The following is a 20,000-nucleotide window of genomic DNA, read 5'->3' as shown; positions in this document are numbered from 1 at the left end:
TTGTAACTTTTGTGGTGAATAATGATGATGACGATGATGGCTCGAGAGAGAGAGAGAGAGAGAGAGAGAGAGAGAGAGAGAGAGAGAGAGAGAGAGAGAGAGAGAGAGAGAGAGAGAGAGAGGAATAATATGAGTGAAGAAAATATCGATGTAAATAAAGTAGACTGTTTAAAATCGAGTGAATGAGAAAAAAGGAAGAAAGAAGGAATGAAGAAGAAATAATAATAAATAATAATAATAATAATAATAATAATAATAATAATAATAATAATAATAATAATAACAATAAAAAAAATACATAAATGAAAATAAACAGCAAAAGAAAAAAAAAAATAAAATAAATGAAGAGAAATAAGAAAAAAAATGTAATAAAAATCAGCAACAGAGAAACAGAAAATAACAATAACAACAAGAAAATAAAATAAAACACGATAAAGATGAAGAAGAACGCAATAAGAAAGAAAGAAAATAGAAAAATACCCCAAAAAGATACAGAAAATGGAACACTAATGTGGGTGACGAATGGGAGAGAGAGAGAGAGGAATGAAGGAAAGGAAAGGGAGAGAGAGAGAGAGAGAATGAATGAAGGAAAGGAAAGGTTAGAGAGAGAAGAAATGAAGGAAAGGAAAGGGAGAGAGAGAGAAGGAATGAAGGAAAGGAAAAGGAGAGAGAGAAGGAATGAAGGAAAGGAAAGGAGAGAGAGAAGGAATGAAGGAAAGGGAAAGGAGAGAGAGAAGGAATGAAGGAAAGGAAAGAGAGAGAAGGAATGAAGGAAAGGAAAGGGAGAGAGAGAGAAGGAATGAAGGAAAGGAAAGGGAGAGAGAGAGAAGGAATGAAGGAAAGGAAAGGGAGAGAGAGAGAGAAGGAATGAAGGAAAGGAAAGGGAGAGAGAGAGAGAATGAATGAAGGAAAGGAAAGGTTAGAGAGAGAAGGAATGAAGGAAAGGAAAGGGAGAGAGAGAGAGAAGTAATGAAGGAAAGGAATGGGAGAGAGAGAGAGAAGGAATGAAGGAAAGGAAAGGTTAGAGAGAGAAGGAATGAAGGAAAGGAAAGGTTAGAGAGAGAAGGAATGAAGGAAAGGAAAGGGAGAGAGAGAGAAGGAATGAAGGAAAGGAATGGGAGAGAGAGAGAGAGGAATGAAGGAAAGGAAAAGGAGAGAGAGAAGGAATGAAGGAAAGGAAAGGTTAGAGAGAGAAGGAATGAAGGAAAGGAAAGGGAGAGAGAGAGAAGGAATGAAGGAAAGGAATGGGAGAGAGAGAGAGAAGGAATGAAGGAAAGGAAAAGGAGAGAGAGAAGGAATGAAGGAAAGGAAAGGTTAGAGAGAGAAGGAATGAAGGAAAGGAAAGGGAGAGAGAGAGAAGGAATGAAGGAAAGGAATGGGAGAGAGAGAGAGAAGGAATGAAGGAAAGGAAAAGGAGAGAGAGAAGGAATGAAGGAAAGGAAAAGGAGAGAGAGAAGGAATGAAGGAAAGAAAAGGGAGAGAGAGAAGGAATGAAGGAAAGAAAAGGGAGAGAGAGAAGGAATGAAGGAAAGGAAAGGTTAGAGAGAGAAGGAATGAAGGAAAGGAAAGGTTAGAGAGAGAAGAAATGAAGGAAAGGAAAAAGAGAGAGAGAAGGAATGAAGGAAAGGAAAGGGAGAGAGAGAAGGAATGAAGGAAAGGAAAGGGAGAGAGAGAGAAGGAATGAAGGAAAGGAAAGGGAGAGAGAGAAGGAATGAAGGAAAGGAAAAGAGAGAGAGAAGGAATGAAGGAAAGGGAAAGGAAGGAGAGAAATGATAAAAGTGATGATAACAAGGATTTTCTCTGCATTGAAAAGGTGGTAGTTTGAAGGCGACTGCGTGGGATAACTCTGAAAGGACGGAGAGGAAGGGGAGAGAAAGGAGGGAAGAGAGAGGAGGAGGAAGAGGAGGAAAGGGAGGGAAAAAAGTCCCCTGTTGATGGAAAGGAGGGAGAGAGGAAAGGGGTGAGAGAGTGAAAGCTTGTTTGCCTTCCTGAGAAACATTGATAAAAGAGATAAATAAAAGCGTGGAGTCACCGAGAGAGAGAGAGAGAGAGAGAGAGAGAGAGAGAGAGAGAGAGAGAGAGAGAGAGAGAGAGAGAGAGAGAGAGAGAGAGAGAGAGAGAGAGAGAGAGAGAGAGAGAGAGAGAGAGAGAGAGAGAGAGAGAGAGAGAGAGAGAGAGAGAGAGAGAGACTGGATAACGCTGCCGACATAATAAAATATGTATGTGTATAAATATATTGTGGAAACGTTTCCACAGAATGCATGCAAGTGACCGAGTGGTCTGACGGTATATTCAGACTCCCTCCCCCTGCTGCCTTGTAGGGTACGCCTTTTTAGGCAAAGGCTAGAAGAAGGAAAACTTCAAATCCAAACCCCCTGCTGCCTTGTAGGGTGTGCCTCTTCAGGCAAAGGCTAGGAGAAGGAAGACTCCAAAATCAAACCAACAAGACCCCAACGACGGAGCTATCCAGCGCCGGCGGAAGAGGGCAGCGCCTTGCGGGCAGGCGACAAGGCGGGCCTTGACACATCAAGAACTCAGCAGCCCGATACAACCAACATCGGAGAAGCTGCCTGTCTCATCTGTCTTGAGCCGCGGTGGAAACGATGTGGGCCAAGTGTGTGTGCGTGGCCGTCGCGCAGCCACGACCACCCAAAACAATATACTCAGCGACTGGCATTCTGTCGTTTCCTCCACCTCTCTCTATCTTCCTCATCATCATCATCGCCACCACCATCATCATCATCATCATCATCATCATCATCATCATCATCATCATCATCATCATCACCACCACCACCACCAAGTCCTGAGGCGACAGTACCGTGGGTGAAGGGGGCAGGCCTGGAAAGCTGGAAGCCCGTAGCCCGCGACTGCACTCAGGCGGCGGGTCAAAGATGGTCGCTCTCTGGTGACGGTGCCGTGACACCAGAGTTCGGCAGACAGACTCGGACTTAACAGTCACATCAAACACAAACATCCACCCCAAAGATAGGAGACGTTTGACTAACGACAGGACCCAGTACTCGGACACGAGTGGGAGCCGACGATTACGATAAATATATTAGACTTTGAATTATGAAAGAAAATTGGGAAGCTTGAATTTGTTTGAAAAAGTTGAAAATACGAGTATATAGAAAGAAAAACTGCTGCTACTACTACTACTACTACTACTACTACTACTACTACTACTACTACTACTACTACTACTACTAATGCTGCTACTACTACTACTACTACTACTACTACTACTACTACTACTACTACTACTACTACTACTACTACTACTACTACTACTACTACTACTACTACCACCACCACTAAACACATAATACACATACAAACACACACACACCCACTTTTTGCAATCATCCATCCATCAGCCGATCAGACAAGTCATCCCTCTTGCCTTCCCTTCCCACCCTGTCCACAGAAAACGCGGGGCGGGGCTGCGGCTTGTGTTGAATTATCCCCGATGACACGATAAGAAAACGCGCTGCCGTGACTCGCATTAGCTTCACACACAGTAGCAATAGCGTCCATCACTCACTCGTAAGCCCCTCCCCACAAAAACCATTCCTTTGAGGGCAAGTGCATAAAGAAAATGGGAGGTTAAGGAGAGAAAGATGGGGAGATGCGTTTATTTGAGTGCCCGGTAATGAGTGCGTGGGAGAAAACGGAGGTCTTCATAAGGGGGGATCTGAAATAAAAAGGAGTGTGGTCTAGAAGGAGGGGGAAAAAATGTGGTATTTCTTTCCTCCCAATCACAGCAGATCACAAAGGCCGTAAGATTGGAGGGTAATTAATCAACTGGCCCCCTTGGACAGTGTAGAGAGAGAGAGAGAGAGAGAGAGAGAGAGAGAGAGAGAGAGAGAGAGAGAGACTAACCAGGGAAATTGGAAGATAAAGTGACGAAGCAGAAAATTAAGGTATAGATGAAAGACAAAAGGAAAATAAAAAGAAAGAAAAGAAAGAAAGAAAATGTGTAGTGATGGAAAGAACAGATGGGGGTAGTGAGAGAGAGAGAGAGAGAGAGAGAGAGAGAGAGAGAGAGAGAGAGAGAGAGAGAGAGAGAGAGAGAGAGACTATATACAAATGAAAACAAGTCATAATTTACCAACTCCACTGCGAGATGATAATGAAAATATATGTGGCAGAAAGGACAATTATTCCTGTAGTTTGGCGCCTTCATTGAATGTCATAGTAGTAGTAGTAGTAGTAATAGTAGTAGTAGTAGTAGTAGTGGTGGTGGTAATAGTAGTAGTAGTAGTAGTATGCTAGTAGTAGTGGTACTAGTGGTAGTAGTAGTGATAGTAGAAGTAGTAGTTGTAGCAATGAAAATAGTAATAGTGTTGGTTAGTCTCGTCTGGGTTGAGACTAGGCCTATAAGAGTCTTGTAGGCCTTAGTTGGAAGCACATTAGATGGCTGTAAAATAGGAGAGCTTCATGTTGGCATCCCTGTGAATATGTTTGGTGATCGTTGTGCTTCTGTGACCATTATTACTATTGTTATTATTATCTACTTTTTCTCTTCTTTTCATCCTTTAAAGTAATATTCCCGTCATGCCTAATTTTGACCTCATTCATTAGAGACGTCTACTATATAAATACGAACCTAAAGCTTTAGTGTTGGTTGAAGGTTGGCACTTGGCATGGCAGTTCAAGTCACCACCTCCTGCAACTTGTGGGCCGCCGTGGTGCAGTGGAACCATGCGCGTTTTGGGGTCCGAGGGGTCTCCATGCGCACGGGTTCCATTCCTGTCAACGGTCCGAGTGTAGGTTCGGCTTCCTCACTTACGGCAAAGGTTTCCAAGCGGGTGGGCTTTGAGATAGGAGGTACCACAAAAAGTATCCCCTTTAGCCCAGAAATTCCCGTGAGAAACCCGCATGGTATAAATAAGAAAAAAAGACAACGTGTTTATGAGTCACATCACCAAACTGTCCATTGCTCAGTACAACACCTAACTGTGGTATGAGCCTTACCTTCTATTGTAATGATGTGCGATAATAGAAATTTTGAATGGAACTTGTCTTGGTCCATATCAGTAAACAAACAGTACTGTGACACGAGAGAGAGAGAGAGAGAGAGAGAGAGAGAGAGAGAGAGAGAGAGAGAGAGAGAGAGAGAGAATAACCAGGAAAATTGGAAGATAAATTGACGAAGCAGAAAATTAAGATATAGATGAAAAACAAAACGAAAATAAAAAGAAAGAAAAAGAAACACACAAAATACGTAGTGATGGAAATAACAGATGGAGGTAATTAGAGAGAGAGAGAGAGAGAGAGAGAGAGAGAGAGAGAGAGAGAACTAAATAACACCACCATGATAACGAAAGGGTTTATTTGTAACTTACTTAGAGCCACAGCAAAGCACCTTGAGGGATTACATTAGACTACATAACAATACCTCCTCCTCCTCCTCCTCCTCCTCCTCCTCCTCCTCCTCCTCCTCCTCCTCCTCCTCCTCCTCCTCCTCCTCCTCCCTAATCCCAACGTACCGGAAGAGGAGGATTTCAGGTAAAAGAAAGATTTGTACCATATCTAGATCACCTGGCCAGAGAGAGAGAGAGAGAGAGAGAGAGAGAGAGAGAGAGAGAGAGAGTAGGTCTATTGGGACATGTGTAGGCCTATGAGGGGTATCGGGGCGAGGTGATGATTGGGTGATTGGCGATGGTCATGATTGGTGGGCCGAGTGAGTGACGCGGTGATGGAGCGATTGGCTGATTAGGTGATTAGGTGATTGGGTGGCGCCGTGACTCAGCCAAGCGGGAATAAACCAACTTGTGACTCGTATAATGATGAAGGGTTGTAGTAAATTTGCACTGTTATTACTGTTACTACTGTTTCTACTACTACTACTACTACTACTACTACTACTACTACTACTACTACTACTACTACTACTACTACTACTACTACTACTATGCGTCTTGATCTTTCTTCTAACGTAACCAAGAGAGGAAGAATGCAGTAGTTTCCTTTTCCTCTTTCTCTTTCGTTTCTTCTTCCTCTTCCTTCTCTTAACATAGTGTATTTTACTACTACTACTACTACTACTACTACTACTACTACTACTACTACTACTACTGCTGCTGCTGCTGCTGCTGCTGCTGCTGCTGCTGCTGCTGCTGCTGCTACTACTACTACTACTACTACTACTACTACTACTACTACTACTACTACTACTACTACTACTACTACTACTACTACTGTTACATATGTTGCAGCTGTGGTTTTATAGTAGATCAGTACACACACACACACACACACACACACACACACACACACACACACACACACACACACACACACACACACACACACACACACACACACACACACACACACACACACATATTTGCCTACATCTGCGCCCTTTGTCCAGCGTCTGTCTCCCTTTCCTCCCCACGCCTCATTGCCTCCACACTCACCCACACACACGCCGCGGATACTTAAGACCTTATCCACACACACACACACACACACACACACACACACACACACACACACACACACACACACACACACACACACACACACACACACACACACACACACAGATTGATAAATGAGTAGTGGTTAGCACGCTCGACTCACAATCGAGAGGGCCGGGTTCGAGTCCCGGGAAGCGGCGAGGCAAATGGGCAAGCCTCTTAATGTGTGGCCCCTGTTCACCTAGCAGTAAATAGGTACGGGATTTAACTCGAGGGGTTGTGGCCTCGCTTTCCTGGTGTGTGGAGTTTCCTATCCGAAGATCGGTCTATGAGCTCTGACCTCGCTCCGTAATGGGGAAGACTGGCTGGGTGACCAGCGGGCGACCGAGGTGACTTACACACACACACACACACACACACACACACACACACACACACACACACACACACACACACACACACACACACACACACACACACACACACACACACACACACACACACACACACATTTCCTCTAGTAAACACCCAGAGAGAGAGAGAGAGAGAGAGAGAGAGAGAGAGAGAGAGAGAGAGATCATGGAGGAGGAGGAGGAGGAGGACATAACCTGACGTGTGAGAAGAGGATCATGGAGAGGAGGAGGAGGAGGAGGAGGAGGAGGAGGAGCGTTGGCGGCAGGTGACAGACAAGGCGGCTTGACCTGTTTCTGTTTCCCGCTGCTTTCAAGAGGAGGAGGAGGAGGCCACCTGACCCCTCTTATGGGAGGCCTAAGAGGAGGCGGCGGCCTATCCTCCCTCACTGATTGACGGCCTGATAGGAACCGTCACTCCTGGATCCTATTGGCCTCCTCCTCCTCCTCCTCCTCCTCCTCCTCCTCCTCCTCCTCCTCCTCCTCCTCCTCCTCCTCCTCCTCCTCCTCCTCTTCTTCTTCCTCCTTTCCATGATCCTCCTTCTCCTTCTCCTTCTCATCATCATCATCATCATCATCATCATCATCATCATCACCAGTTTCCTCTTTCTCCTCCTCGTCTCCTCCTCCTCCTCCTCCTCCTCCTCCACATCTTTATATTTACCTGCTTATTTGTTTATTTTCCATGATTTTCCTTCTTTTTCTTTCTTTTCTCTATCTCTCTCCCTTTATTTGTTGTAATTTTCATTCTTATATTTTTGCTCTTCGTTTTTCCCTAAGTTATCCTCATTATTTTTCTATTTCTCTTTTTCATCCCAATTTTCTTCCTCCTTTTCTTCTTTCTTTCATTTTTTTTCTTCTTCCTTTCAGTTCTTTCTCTTCTCATTTATCTCTTCTCCTTTACGTTTTTTTTTTCGTCTATATTCCTCGTCACCTTGTCTTGCTCTTCCATTTTTCGTCATCCACTAGTATCTCCTCCTCCTCCTTCCTCTCCTCCTCCTCCTCCTCCTCCTCTTCTTCCTCTATCTCTTAATATCTGTCGTCCTCCTCGTAATTTTTCCTCCCCTCCTCCTTTTCCTCCGCCAGTTTTCTCGCCTCACTTATTCATCTTGAGTCTTGATAACCTGCCACTCAAGTTAAGCTTCTGCTGGGGATTAGACACTTGTTCCACGGCCCTCTCCTCCTCCACTCTCCCCTCTCATCCTCCTCTCCCCACCTCTTCTCTCCCACCTGCCTCCTCTGCCTCTTTCTTCCTCTTCCTCTCCTTCCCTCTCGTGTGTCTTGTTTCTCTCCTTCCTGACCTCCCCTTGGCCCGTACGTTCGTTTGTGTTTCTCTCTCTCTCTCTCTCTCTCTCTCTCTCTCTCTCTCTCTCTCTCTCTCTCTCTCTCTCTCTCTCTCTCTCTCTCTCTCTCTCTCTCTCTTTTCGTTTTTTTATTTCTGTTTGTTTTTCTTAGTTTTCTCTTTTCTTTTCTTGTTTTGTTTTTATTCCTTTTGATTTTTTCCTTCCATTCTTTGTGTTTTCTTGTGTTTTCTTCTTTCTCACTCTTCATTTGTCTTTCGCTCATTTTTATATATATATTTTTTCTCTCATTTTCCTTCTTATCTTTTCATTTCCCTTATGTCTTTCATTCTTCTTCTTAGTTTTTCCTCTTTTCCTTGTCATCCCTTCGTCCTTTCCTTCTTCTCTACCTCCCTCCTTCCCTTCCTTCCTTCCTTCCTTCCTTCCTTTGTCCATCTCTTCTTCCCTCCTCATTTATCACCGTGAACCTTTTCCTCCACCTTTCTCTCTCTCCCTTTTCCTCTTCCTTCATCCCATCTTTCTTCTCTCCTTCATCGTCCTCTACCTATCATCCTTTCTTAGCTTATCTCTTTCCTCCTTATTTATCACCATGAATCTCTCTGCCTCTCCTCCATCTCTTCTTCCTACCTCTCCCTTCCCTTTCCTCCATGTCATCCCTCCTCTTCTCCCTCCTCTCTCCTCTCTCTCCCTCCTCTCATTCTCTCTTTCTCTCCCACGCCTTTGTGTCAGCCAGTTACCTGCAGACACCTGTGTTTCATTAGCGGTCGTTCCTCGGGCGCGGGGCGAGTGTTACCGGCTGTTACCTGCGCGCCACACACCTGAGCCGCCCACCTGTCCTACCTGTCCGCCGCCGCGTGCTCGCATCAGTCACCATCCGTGTTTGCATTGCGTCTGATTGCTTAGCGTGGTGGGATGAAGCGAGATGGTGAATGGAGAGAGAGAGAGAGAGAGAGAGAGAGAGAGAGAGAGAGAGAGAGAGAGAGAGAGAGAGAGAGAGAGAGAGAGAGAGAGAGTGTTAGTGAATGCAGAATATGTATGATGTTTAGATGCATAAGCTTCCTTTATATGTGTGATGGGAAAATCTGGCCAAGGGCAAAAAAAAAAAAAAAAAAAAAAAAATAAAAGGCCCACCAAGATGCCAGTTCCCGAGCAGGTCTGAGAGAGTTAGCCAATAGAATGAGGTAAATAACTTGACATCTTCCTCTTAACCCCTTCAGTACCATGACGCGTTTCTATATTCATTCTGGTGACTATTTGGTGATTTTATACAGCTTCAGAAACTCATGTGGGGGGTTGATATAATGAAGACTGTGGCCATTAATCTTCTGACCTCCATAGACCCTTCCTAATGTCAATAAAATCTTCTAATCACACTTAAAATTCATAATAAAAATGCGTTCCAGGACTGAAGGGGTTAAGATAGTGAAGACTGTGGCCATTAATCTTGTGACCTCCATAGACCCTTCCTAATGTCGATAAAATGGTCTAAACGTACACAAATCTTAAGGTAAAAAATGTGTCTCAGTACTGAAGGGTTAAATGAATTGGTGATGGGGAATAGATGGATAATGAGTGGTTAGATGGATGTAGAGAGGCAGTGAGGGAATAGGTAGATTTGATGTGATGTGATGTAGATAGATTAGAAGCTGATGGTATTAGTGGATGTGAATTTGATAGGTGATTGTGATAGGTTGAGGCAAATTTGATGGGAAATGTGTGTGTGTGTGTGTGTGTGTGTGTGTGTGTGTGTGTGTGTGTGTGTGTGTGTGTGTGTGTGTGTGTGTGTGTGTGTGAAAGTGATGTAGAGATTGGTAGATAAGAAGATAGTGAATACATAGGCGTTATTTACAGAAGGCAACGTAATAACTAGATAAAAGATTTGATGGAAAGTAAATAGACAAAATATATCAACAAATGCGATTGGAAGTAGAAAAAATAAATAGATATGAGAAAAAATAGCTGGCAGTAATACAAATCAAAAGTAAATAGACGTTTGTTCTTTCTTGATGTTTCTCTGTAATTACTCTCTCTCTCTCTCTCTCTCTCTCTCTCTCTCTCTCTCTCTCTCTCTCTCTCTCTCTCTCTCTCTCTCTCTCTCTCTCTCTCTCTCTCTAACCTTCATTCACCATCCTGTTATTCCTCTCCCTCATTCTCTCCCTCTTGTCTCCCATCCTCTCCCTCATCACATCCTGTACAATACCTCTCACCTCCCCTCACTCTCCCTCACCTCCCTCATCACCCCCTCACCCCCATTACCTCCCCCATCACTCTATAACAAATCCACACCGTGACAATATCGAACAGTGACGAAAAAGACGAAAAAATAATAATGGAAACTGAAGAAATGCTGACCATTATATATATTTTTTTTCTGTACCCTCTTATCCTCCTCCTCCTCCTCCTCCTCCTTCCGTTTTCTGTCCCCACCCACCCACGTCACGGTAAATAAGGGGCCACTCCCATAATTCCCTCCACAATTACATTATTACTTCGCTTTATCCTTCTTTCCTTATCTCCCTCTCTGATCTTCCCTTGTCATCTACACCTCTCTCTCTCTCTCTCTCTCTCTCTCTCTCTCTCTCTCTCTCTCTCTCTCTGATTTGGGTCGTAAAATCATCTTCCTTTGTTTTATTATCGTTATTTGTTTTTCTTTTCTCTTGTTTTTCTCTCTTTTATTTATTATTCTTCTTATTTCCTGTTCCTTCATTTTCTCCTTCGTCGCCTCTTATTCCAGTTTTCGTTCTGCATCTTGGGAGTTTTCTTGTTTTGTTTATTTGTTTATTTTTTTTTTATAGTTTAGCAGTTTTGTGATCTCTCTCTCTCTCTCTCTCTCTCTCTCTCTCTCTCTCTCTCTCTCTCTCTCTCTCTCTCTCTCTCTGATAAAGCCGGAGATAAAAACTAGAGTCCCTTCTGCCCTCCTCTCTCTCTCTCTCTCTCTCTCTCTCTCTCTCTCTCTCTCTCTCTCTCTCTCTCTCTCTCTCTCTCTCCTCCTCCTTTCCTCCTCCAATTTTTCCTCCAAACAAAAGCCAGTACAAATTTCCATCTTTACATAGGAGTTGGTGATTCTCTCTCTCTCTCTCTCTCTCTCTCTCTCTCTCTCTCTCTCTCTCTCTCTCTCTCTCTCTCTCTGTTGTTTAGTCAGCCATTACATATATTCCTCTATTTCTCTTTTATTTTATTATTATTATTTCATTTATTTTTATTTATTTTCTATTCGAACATTCCTCCTTTTCTTCTTTCTTTAAGTGACTAAGTAATTCACCATAATAAGAAAGTTACATAGAAACGATTACATATAGATAGTTTGCGTAATTCTGATCTGTTTACTCAAATTACAAAAACGAAGATAAAATGAAGGTAACAGTTGGGTTAGATTGGGTTGGGTTAGGTTGGGTTAGGTTGTGTTGGGTTGGGTTAGGTTAGTTTGGGTTTGGTTGGGTTGGATTGGGTTAGGTTAGGTTGGGTTGGGTTGGGTTAGGTTAGGTTGGGTTGGGTTAGGTTAGGTTAGGTTGTGTTGGGTTGGGTTGGGTTAGGTTAGTTTAGGTTAGGTTGGTTGGGTTGGGTTAGGTTAGGTTAGGTTGGGTTGGATTTTGGGTTGGGTTAGGTTGGGTTAGGTTAAGTTAGGTTAAGTTAGGTTAGGTTAGGTTGGGTTAGGTTAGGTTAGGTTAGGTTAGGTTAAGTTGGGTTGGGTTGGATTGGATTGGGTTGGGTTAGGTTAGGTTAAGTTAGGTTGGGTTGGGTTAGGTTAGGTTAAGTTGGGTTGGGTTGGGTTAGGTTAGGTTAGGTTAAGTTAGATTAGGTTGGGTTAGGTTAGGTTAGGTTAGGTTGGGTTAGGTTAGGTTAGGTTAGGTTAGGTTAGGTTAGGTTAAGTTAAGCTAGATTGGGTTGGGTTAGGTTAGGTTAAGTTAAGTTGGGTTAGGTTAGGTTAGGTTAGGTTGGGTTGGGTTGGGTTGGGTTAGGTTAGGTTAGGTTAGGTTAGGTTAGCTTAGGTTGGGTTGCTAGGTTAGGTTAGGTTAGGTTAGGTTAGGTTAAGTTAAGTTAGATTGGATTGGGTTGCATTGGATTGGGTTGGGTTGGGTTAGGTTAGCTTAAATGAAGGTTAGGTTGGTATAAAGTTAGGTAAGGTTAAATATGGTTAGGTTAGGTTACAGTTAACTTGAACATAGAGCACCTTTCTGTACCTCTGTCTTAGAATTATTTAGGTTAAAGATAGACAGAATACAGAGCACTTTCCTGTACCTGTGTCTTGGCTGCCTCATTAATTAGTAAATAAATAGTGTACAGCAGATAAATAAATAGTGTAAATAAATAACATAGCAGATAAATAAATAGTGTAAATAAATAGTGTAAATAAATAGTGTACAGCAGATAATCACTAAGAAATACAACTTAACTAATAATAAATATGCAAAGTTAACCTTGATAATTCTTTCATCTAAATATGCAATAGTACACCACTTTTTTGTCTTAAGCAACAATCACACCACTTTTTTATCTTAAGCAACAGTTCACACCACTTTTTTGTCTTGAGCAACAATCACACCACTTTTTTGTCTTAAGCAACAGTTCACACCACTTTTTTTTGTCTTAAGCAACAATCACACCACTTTTTTGTCTTAAGCAACAGTTTACACCACTTTTTAATCTTAAGCAACAGTTCACACCACTTTCTTGTATTAAGCAACAATCACACCACTTTTTTGTCTTAAGCAACAGTTCACACCACTTTTTTGTCTTAAGCAACAGTTCACACCACTTTTTAATCTTAAGCAACAGTTCACACCACTTTCTTGTATTAAGCAACAATCACACCACTTTTTTGTCTTAAGCAGCAATCACACCACTTTTTAATCTTAAGCAACAGTTCACACCACCTTTTAATCTTGAGCAACAATCACACCACTTTTTTGTCTTAAGCAACAGTTCACACCACTTTTTTTTTGTCTTAAGCAACAATCACACCACTTTTTTGTCTTAAGCAACAGTTCACACCACTTTTTTTGTCTTAAGCAACAATCACACCACTTTTTTGTCTTAAGCAACAGTTCACACCACTTTTTAATCTTAAGCAACAGTTCACACCACTTTCTTGTATTAAGCAACAATCACACCACTTTTTTGTCTTAAGCAACAGTTCACACCACTTTTTAATCTTAACCAACAGTTCACACCACTTTTTAATCTTAAACAACAATTTACACCACTTTTTAATCTTAACCAACAGTTCACACCACTTTTTAATCTTAAGCAACAATTCACACCACTTTTTAATCTTAACCAACAGTTCACACCACTTTTTAATCTTAACCAACAGTTCACACCACTTTTTAATCTTAATCAGCAGTTCACAGCAGACTTTTTCTCTACGCAAGACTGTCACTGGCCAAAAGCAACAAAATTATGAGGAAAAATGAAGGAAAAAGACCCGTTAAGTAAAGCAATGAGGGTGTGAAGTTTTTAAGTATTGACCAGGAAGAAAAAGCTTTATAAAGGCGATGGACTTTGTAACATCAAGAAATAAGGAAGAAAACAAGAAATAAGGAAGAAAACGTCACTGCTTAGTAATGAAGAGAAAAACGTTCTGAATAAGAGAGAGAGAGAGAGAGAGAGAGAGAGAGAGAGAGAGAGAGATCTATTACTCGTTCCCTCATCAGCCCAACTTTTCCCCTCCTCCTCCTCCTCCTCCTCCTCCTCCTCCTCCTCCTCCTCCTCCTCCTCCCGGGTGTCACTTTATCAACGCCTGGGCCACCCTCTTCACCTACTCACCCATATTAGTGTAATTAATACTCTGACTAAGGCAGGCTCAGCTAATGGCGACTAATTTATGACCTGGCTACCTCTTATTCCTCCTCCTCCTCCTCCTCCTCCTCCTCCTCCTCCTCCTCCTCCTCCTCCTCCTCCTCCTCCTCCTCCTCTTTCACCCTTTCCTTCTCTTTCCCTTCTCCTTCATCCTAGTTCTTTCTTCTTCACCCTTTCTTTCTGTTTCTCTCCTTCTTCGTTCTCCTTCACTATTCCTTCATCCTTTTGTCTCTCTTTCTTTTCCTTCCTGGCCTTTCCTTCTTCACTCTTTCATCTTTCTTCATCCTTTCTTTCTTCTTCATTCTTTTTCATCCTTCCTTCATTCTTTTTCAGGCTTTTTCTTTCACTTCCTTGCCTTGCTTCACTCTTCCCTTCCTTCTCTTCTTCTTTTTCTCTCTCTATTCTTCTCATTGTCCTTCTTTCATTCTCCCCTATCTTTCCCTCTCCCTCTTTCCTTTATTTTTTTTCTCTTCTACTTCATTCCTTCCTTACCTCTTCCTCTTTCCTCATTTCTCCTCTCCCCTTTCTCTTTTTTCCTATTTCTCCTTCCTTCTTTCCTTGCTCTTCCTTCCTTCTTTCCTCTATCCCTTTCTCATCCTTCCTTCTCTCATTTCTTTCCTTCATTCCTTTCTCTTCTACTTCACTTCTTCCTTATCCTTTCCTTTCCCTTTTCTCCTTCGCTCCCTTCCGGTCCTTCTTTCGTGCTCTCTTTCCCTCCTCCTTCTTTCGCTTCCTTCCTTTCCCTAGCCCTCTCTTCCTTCTTTTTTCCCTCTTCATCTGCCGGGGAACTCAAAGGAAGACAGTTGATTGCTGATGCTTAGGAAGTTGATTGGGTAGAAGCAAATTTGGAGGAGGAGGAGGAGGAGGAGGAGGAGGAGGAGGAGGAGGAGGAGGAGGAGGAGGAGGAGAGAAGGAAAAGGAAATGAGTAGAAAGTTACAAAAGATAATGCTAATGACAACAAGTTTGGGAAATTGTGGCAAAGAGAGGTTGAAGAAAGGAAGGAAAAAGAATAAGGGAAAAAAAAGAAAAGGAAAATAAAGATAGAAGAATGTAAATACACTCTACATGAAGATAAGGGAATAGGCGGGAGGGATAATTGAGTGTATGAAGGAAGAGGGAGATAAGGAAGGAGATGGGAGGGAGGAGTGATGAAATGAGCGAAGAGGGAGGGAGGGAGGGAGGGAGGGAGAGAGAGAGAGAGAGAGAGGATAGGGGAGAGGGGAGAGGGATTGGATTAGAGGATGAGGGGAAGGGAGTAAAGGGTTAAGAAGGGTTAGCTAAGAGGGATCACGGTGAGAAGGGAGAGAGAGAGAGAGAGAGAGAGAGAGAGAGAGAGAGAGAGAGAGAGAGTGAAGTGCTACATGGAAGGAAAGATGAGGGGAGATGAGTCAAGAGAGAGAGAGAGAGAGAGAGAGAGAGAGAGAGAGAGAGAGAGAGAGAGAGAGAGAGAGAAAGCGCCTTGAGGGACAAATGACACACCACGCTAGGAAAACTTTTTTGGGGAAACTTTTTTTTTCTTTAATCTTAGACAAAATTAGGAAAGTCACCCCAGAACACCCCTTCCCTTACCCCTCAAGACCCCTCCGAGATCCACCCCTTACCCCCCTAAACCTGCTCCCCTTAGTTTTCCTTCAGGGGGCCAAGAAGTCACCCTCATCACGCGCTTACCGGGAAAATGCTGCCAGTGAGGGGAGAAAATACATACAAATGCAGGGTAAGTAATTAGGGCAAGGAGGAGTTATCAGTCGTCACACGCCACGCTAATGCATTTCACTTAAGGCTCCCTCCACCACCACCACCACTCCTTGTTAGCTGGAAGAAAACGGTGCCTGCTTTTCATTTATTTATTTTTTTTATCTTTATTATTGAGGTTATTTTTTTTTTTTAGTTTGTTTTCATTTTAGAGGTAATAATCAAGGAAAGCGTAGGAATTTTGTTTTTTTTTTGTGCGTATTAAGTCTATTTTCCAGCCCACGTGACTTGTTAGCTGGAAGAAAACGGTGCCAGCTTATTTATTTTCTTAGTTTATCTTTATTTTTGAGGTTATAATAAAAAAAAAAAAAGTGCCTGCTTATTTATTTTTTTTAGTTTATTTCATTTTTGGGCTTATGATCAAGGAAAACGTAGGAAATTTGTTGCTTTTCTGCGTATATCAAGTTTATTTTCCAGCCACCCACTTGTTAGCTGGAAGAAAACGGTGGCTACTTATTTATCTTTATTCTATTTATATTTTTGAGCTTATAATCAAGGAAAACGTAGGAAATTTGTTGCTTTTCTGCGTATATTAAGTCTCCCATCCTGACCCACGACTTGTAAGGAGGTAGAAAACGGACCTTACTTATTTACCTTTTATTTTTTTTTTATGAGCTTACAATCAAAGAAAACGTAGGAATCTTGTTGTTTTTGTGTGTATATGTTGGGTAAGCTTGGTTTGGTTATATTTGGTTGAATTAAGTAAGGTTAGGTTAGGCTGGGTTAAGTTGGGTTATTATTATTATTATTATTATTATTATTATTATTATTATTGTTGTTGTTGTTTTTGTCTATTTGTCAAGATAGCGAGTGGAGGTTGTAATATTTAAAATGAAGGTTAGGTTAGGTTATTATTATTATTATTATTATTATTATTATTATTATTATTATTATTATTATTATTATTATTATTATTATTATCATTTAATTTTACTACCATTATTATCGTTATTATTATTTTTTGTCTAATTTTCAAGACAGCAATGAGTGGAAGACACGATACGTAGAGTCGAGTAAGGAATTAGTGTTGCGCATCTTGGAACAAAAACGGAATACAAAAATGAATAAAATAAATTAGAAAAATAGGTAAAGTATTTGCGGAATGAAATAATGAACTTCACAGTCTGTTAAAAGCGATAATTTTACCAAGGCATTGAGTGATGGAAGGTGCGGTGTGTAGGTTGCAGATTAGTAGTAGTAGTAGTAGTAGTAGTAGTAGTAGTAGTAGAGGAGGAGGAGGAGGAGCAACAGTAGTAGTAGTAGGAGAAGTACTTGTAGTTGTAGTAGTTAAGTAGTATTTGTAGTAGTCTTTCTCCTTCTCTTTCTCCTTTTACTCCTCCTCCTTGTCCTTCGCCTTCTTTTTCTCCTTCTTTTCCTCCTCCTCCTCCTCCTCCTTCCTCGCCTCCTCCTGCTCCTCCTCCTCCCTCGCCTTCTCCGCCTCCTCTTCCTCCATCGCTTCCTCCTCCTCCTCCTCCTCCTCCTCCTCCTCCTCCTCCTCCTCCTCCTCCTCCTCCTCCTCCTCCTCCTCCTCCTCCTCCTCCTCCTCCTCCTCCTCCTCCTCCTCCTCCTCCTCCTCCTCTTCCTCCTCCTCTCCTCCTCCTCCTCCTCCTCCTCCTCCTCCTCCTCCTCCTCCTCCTCCTCCTCCTCCTCCTCCTCCTCCTACTACTACTACTACTACTACTACTACTACTACTAGTTTTTATTTCTTTTCACATTTTTTGTTTCGCCAACTTGTATTTTTCTTATTTTTTCTGATTTTCCTTTAATGTTTGTTCTCGTGTGTCTCATTTCAAGTATATACCTCATTAAAAATTACCAGTTTGCTTACTTCCCTTCAGTTTTCGTTACTGAGAGAGAGAGAGAGAGAGAGAGAGAGAGAGAGAGAGAGAGAGAGAGAGAGAGAGAGAGAGAGAGAGAGAGATCCTATACCAAAATCTTTCCGTAGAACAAACAGAGTGAACCCGACATGACAAAACACGGCCCAGAAGGGAGTAAGTTATGGTTCTATGCAAAGTAAGGAAGAGAAGTGAGGAGTGAAGCTGGGAGTGAAGCCCCTGGACGCTTCCTGAGTCACGCGCCGCTGCTGCATCGCGTGACAAATGATTCAGACGCGAAGTGAAGCTCAGATAACGAAACATACACTATGGAGCACTTGAAGCTTATCTGTGGGAGATGATAAAGTGGAGAGCCTTGTCAGTTAAGCTTGAGAGGAAGGAAAGTTAACCCCTTCAGTACTGGGACGCATTTATACCAAGAGGTTTGCGTATGATTAGACCATTTCATTTACATTAGGAGAGGTCTATGGAGGTCAGAAGATAAATGTACAGAGTCTTCACTATTTCAAACCCCACATCAATTTCTAAAGTTGTATCAAATCGTGAAATAATAAGCAGAATAAATATGAAAATATGTCATGGTACTGAAGGGGTTAAGACTATCTCCCAGTTCACCAGTTTATCAGTTCACCAGTTAATGAGTTTAAAGTTTTCTCCCTGTTCACCAGTTAAGCTCTTCAGTACTGGGACACATTTTTTCCTTATGATTTGTGTACGATTAAGCCATTTCGTTGACATTAGGAAGGGTCCATGGAGGTCAGAAGATTGATGGCCACAGTCTTCACTATTTTAATCCCCTACATAAGTTTGTGAAGCTGTATAAAATCACCAAATAGTCACCAGAATGAATATGGAAACGCGTCATGGTACTGAAGGGGTTAAAGTTGCCATGCAGTTCACCAGTTAAAGAGTTTAGTTTGCATGGCCACAGTCTTCCTAATTTTTTACTTCATTTTCCCAGTTTTCATTAGTTTTCTTGATCAAAATTTTCCTGGTGTCCTAGTTAATTTTCCCTCTCGTTTCCCCAGATCAAATTTTTCTTACTTTTCCAGTTCATCACTTTCTTGTTTCCCTTTTCAAAATGTTCATAGTTTTTCTGTTTAAAATCTTCCCAGTTTTCAGTTTTTTTTTAATTCTCCTAGTTCCTTTATCCAAAATATTTCTGGTTTTTGTTTATCATTTTCCTTTTTCTTTGTATCATTTTCTTAGTTTCCCTGTTCAAAATTTTCGTATTTCTTTAGTTAAAAGTCTTTCTAGTTTCCCTGTTCATCTTTTTTTTCCCTAAGTTTCCTAGTTCATTTTCTTTAAGTTTCTTCCAGTTCACTTTCCGTTTCCCAGTTCATCATTTTGTTTGTCTCCCAGTACACAAATTTTCCTTTAGTTTTTCTGTCCTCCACTTCAGCATTTCCTTAGTCCACCAGTCGGTCAGTTTAGTAATACACCAGTTCGCCGAGTTCCCAGTTTCCCAGTTTCCCAGTTTCCTTGTCCTCTAGTTTATCAGCCCTCAGTTAACTAGTTCATGAGCCTACAAGTTTTCCCGTTTTTTGTTCATTTTTTAGTGGTTTAGTTTCACATATCACTAGTTTTTTCCGTTTTTTTATTTTTTATTTTTAGGCAAGAAGAAAGAGAGGAAGAAGTAGAAGTAGTAGTAGTAGTAGTAGCAGTAGCAGTGAGGAGGAGGAGGAGGAGGAGGAATTGAAGGAATAGTAGTAGTAGTAGTAGTAGTAGTAGTAGTAGTAGTAGTAGTAATTGTTGTAATAGTAGTAGTAGTAGTAGTAGTAGTAGTAGTAGTAGTAGTAATAGTAGCTGTAATAGTAGTAGTAGAAAGAGGAGGAGGAGAAGAAGTAGCAGTAGTTGTGGTAGTTGCAGTTATAGTTGTCGTAGTAGCACCAGTAGTAATAGCAGTAGTAGCACCAGTAGTAATAGCAGTAGTAGCACCAGTAGTAATAGCAGTAGTAGTACCAGCATCCTATTTCCATCAGTCAGTCCAACAACACACAGATTAGCCCAGCCCACCTAGCCTTGCTCCTTTCAATCCTTCCAGCCCTCCCTCCACCCTTCCAGTCCTCGGCGGCGTCAACTTGTTAGGCGGAACTTAAAACTTGCCTCGTTGTGTTGATAAAAACTGACTGGACACTTTTCTTTATTTTTCCTTTCTTTTCTGTCTTTTTCCTGCGGGATGGCGCGGGACGGAGGCAAGGCGGCTAACACACATATATGCAAATGCCTTTTTCCTCCTGGGAGTCGCAACTTTTGTACTTTTTTGGCCTTTATCTCCGCAAGTCGAGACCCGCTGAGGAGATGCCGCTGCTGGTTCACTCTTGCGCCAGTTCGTCTTGAGGGAAAGCCCGGTGCTGTTTGTTGGCTGACTTTCCGAGAGCAGGAGGAGGAGGAGGAGGAGGAGGAGGAGGAGGACGACGACGAGGAGGAGGAAGTTCTCAAATTCGTTGTCTGACTTTCAAGAACTTGAG

The 20,000-nt window shown here is 42.1% G+C and overlaps 1 protein-coding gene across 1 annotated transcript in view; it reads left to right on the top strand.

Moving 5' to 3' along the window:
• Window positions 1-20,000, top strand: part of LOC123499902 (DNA-directed RNA polymerase II subunit RPB1-like) — an 84,563-nt gene that overhangs the window by 53,381 nt on the left and 11,182 nt on the right. Inside the window, exon 6 of the mRNA XM_045248434.1 lies at window positions 2,405-2,614. Coding sequence (XP_045104369.1) covers window positions 2,405-2,614 — 210 coding nt within the window. The remainder of the gene's footprint in view (window positions 1-2,404; window positions 2,615-20,000) is intronic.

Source organism: Portunus trituberculatus, chromosome 50 (genome assembly GCF_017591435.1).
Source record: "Portunus trituberculatus isolate SZX2019 chromosome 50, ASM1759143v1, whole genome shotgun sequence".
In the NCBI taxonomy this organism is placed as follows: domain Eukaryota; kingdom Metazoa; phylum Arthropoda; class Malacostraca; order Decapoda; family Portunidae; genus Portunus; species Portunus trituberculatus.
The sequence above is the reverse complement of the archived record's forward strand: the minus strand, read 5'-3'. Positions and strand labels throughout refer to the sequence as shown.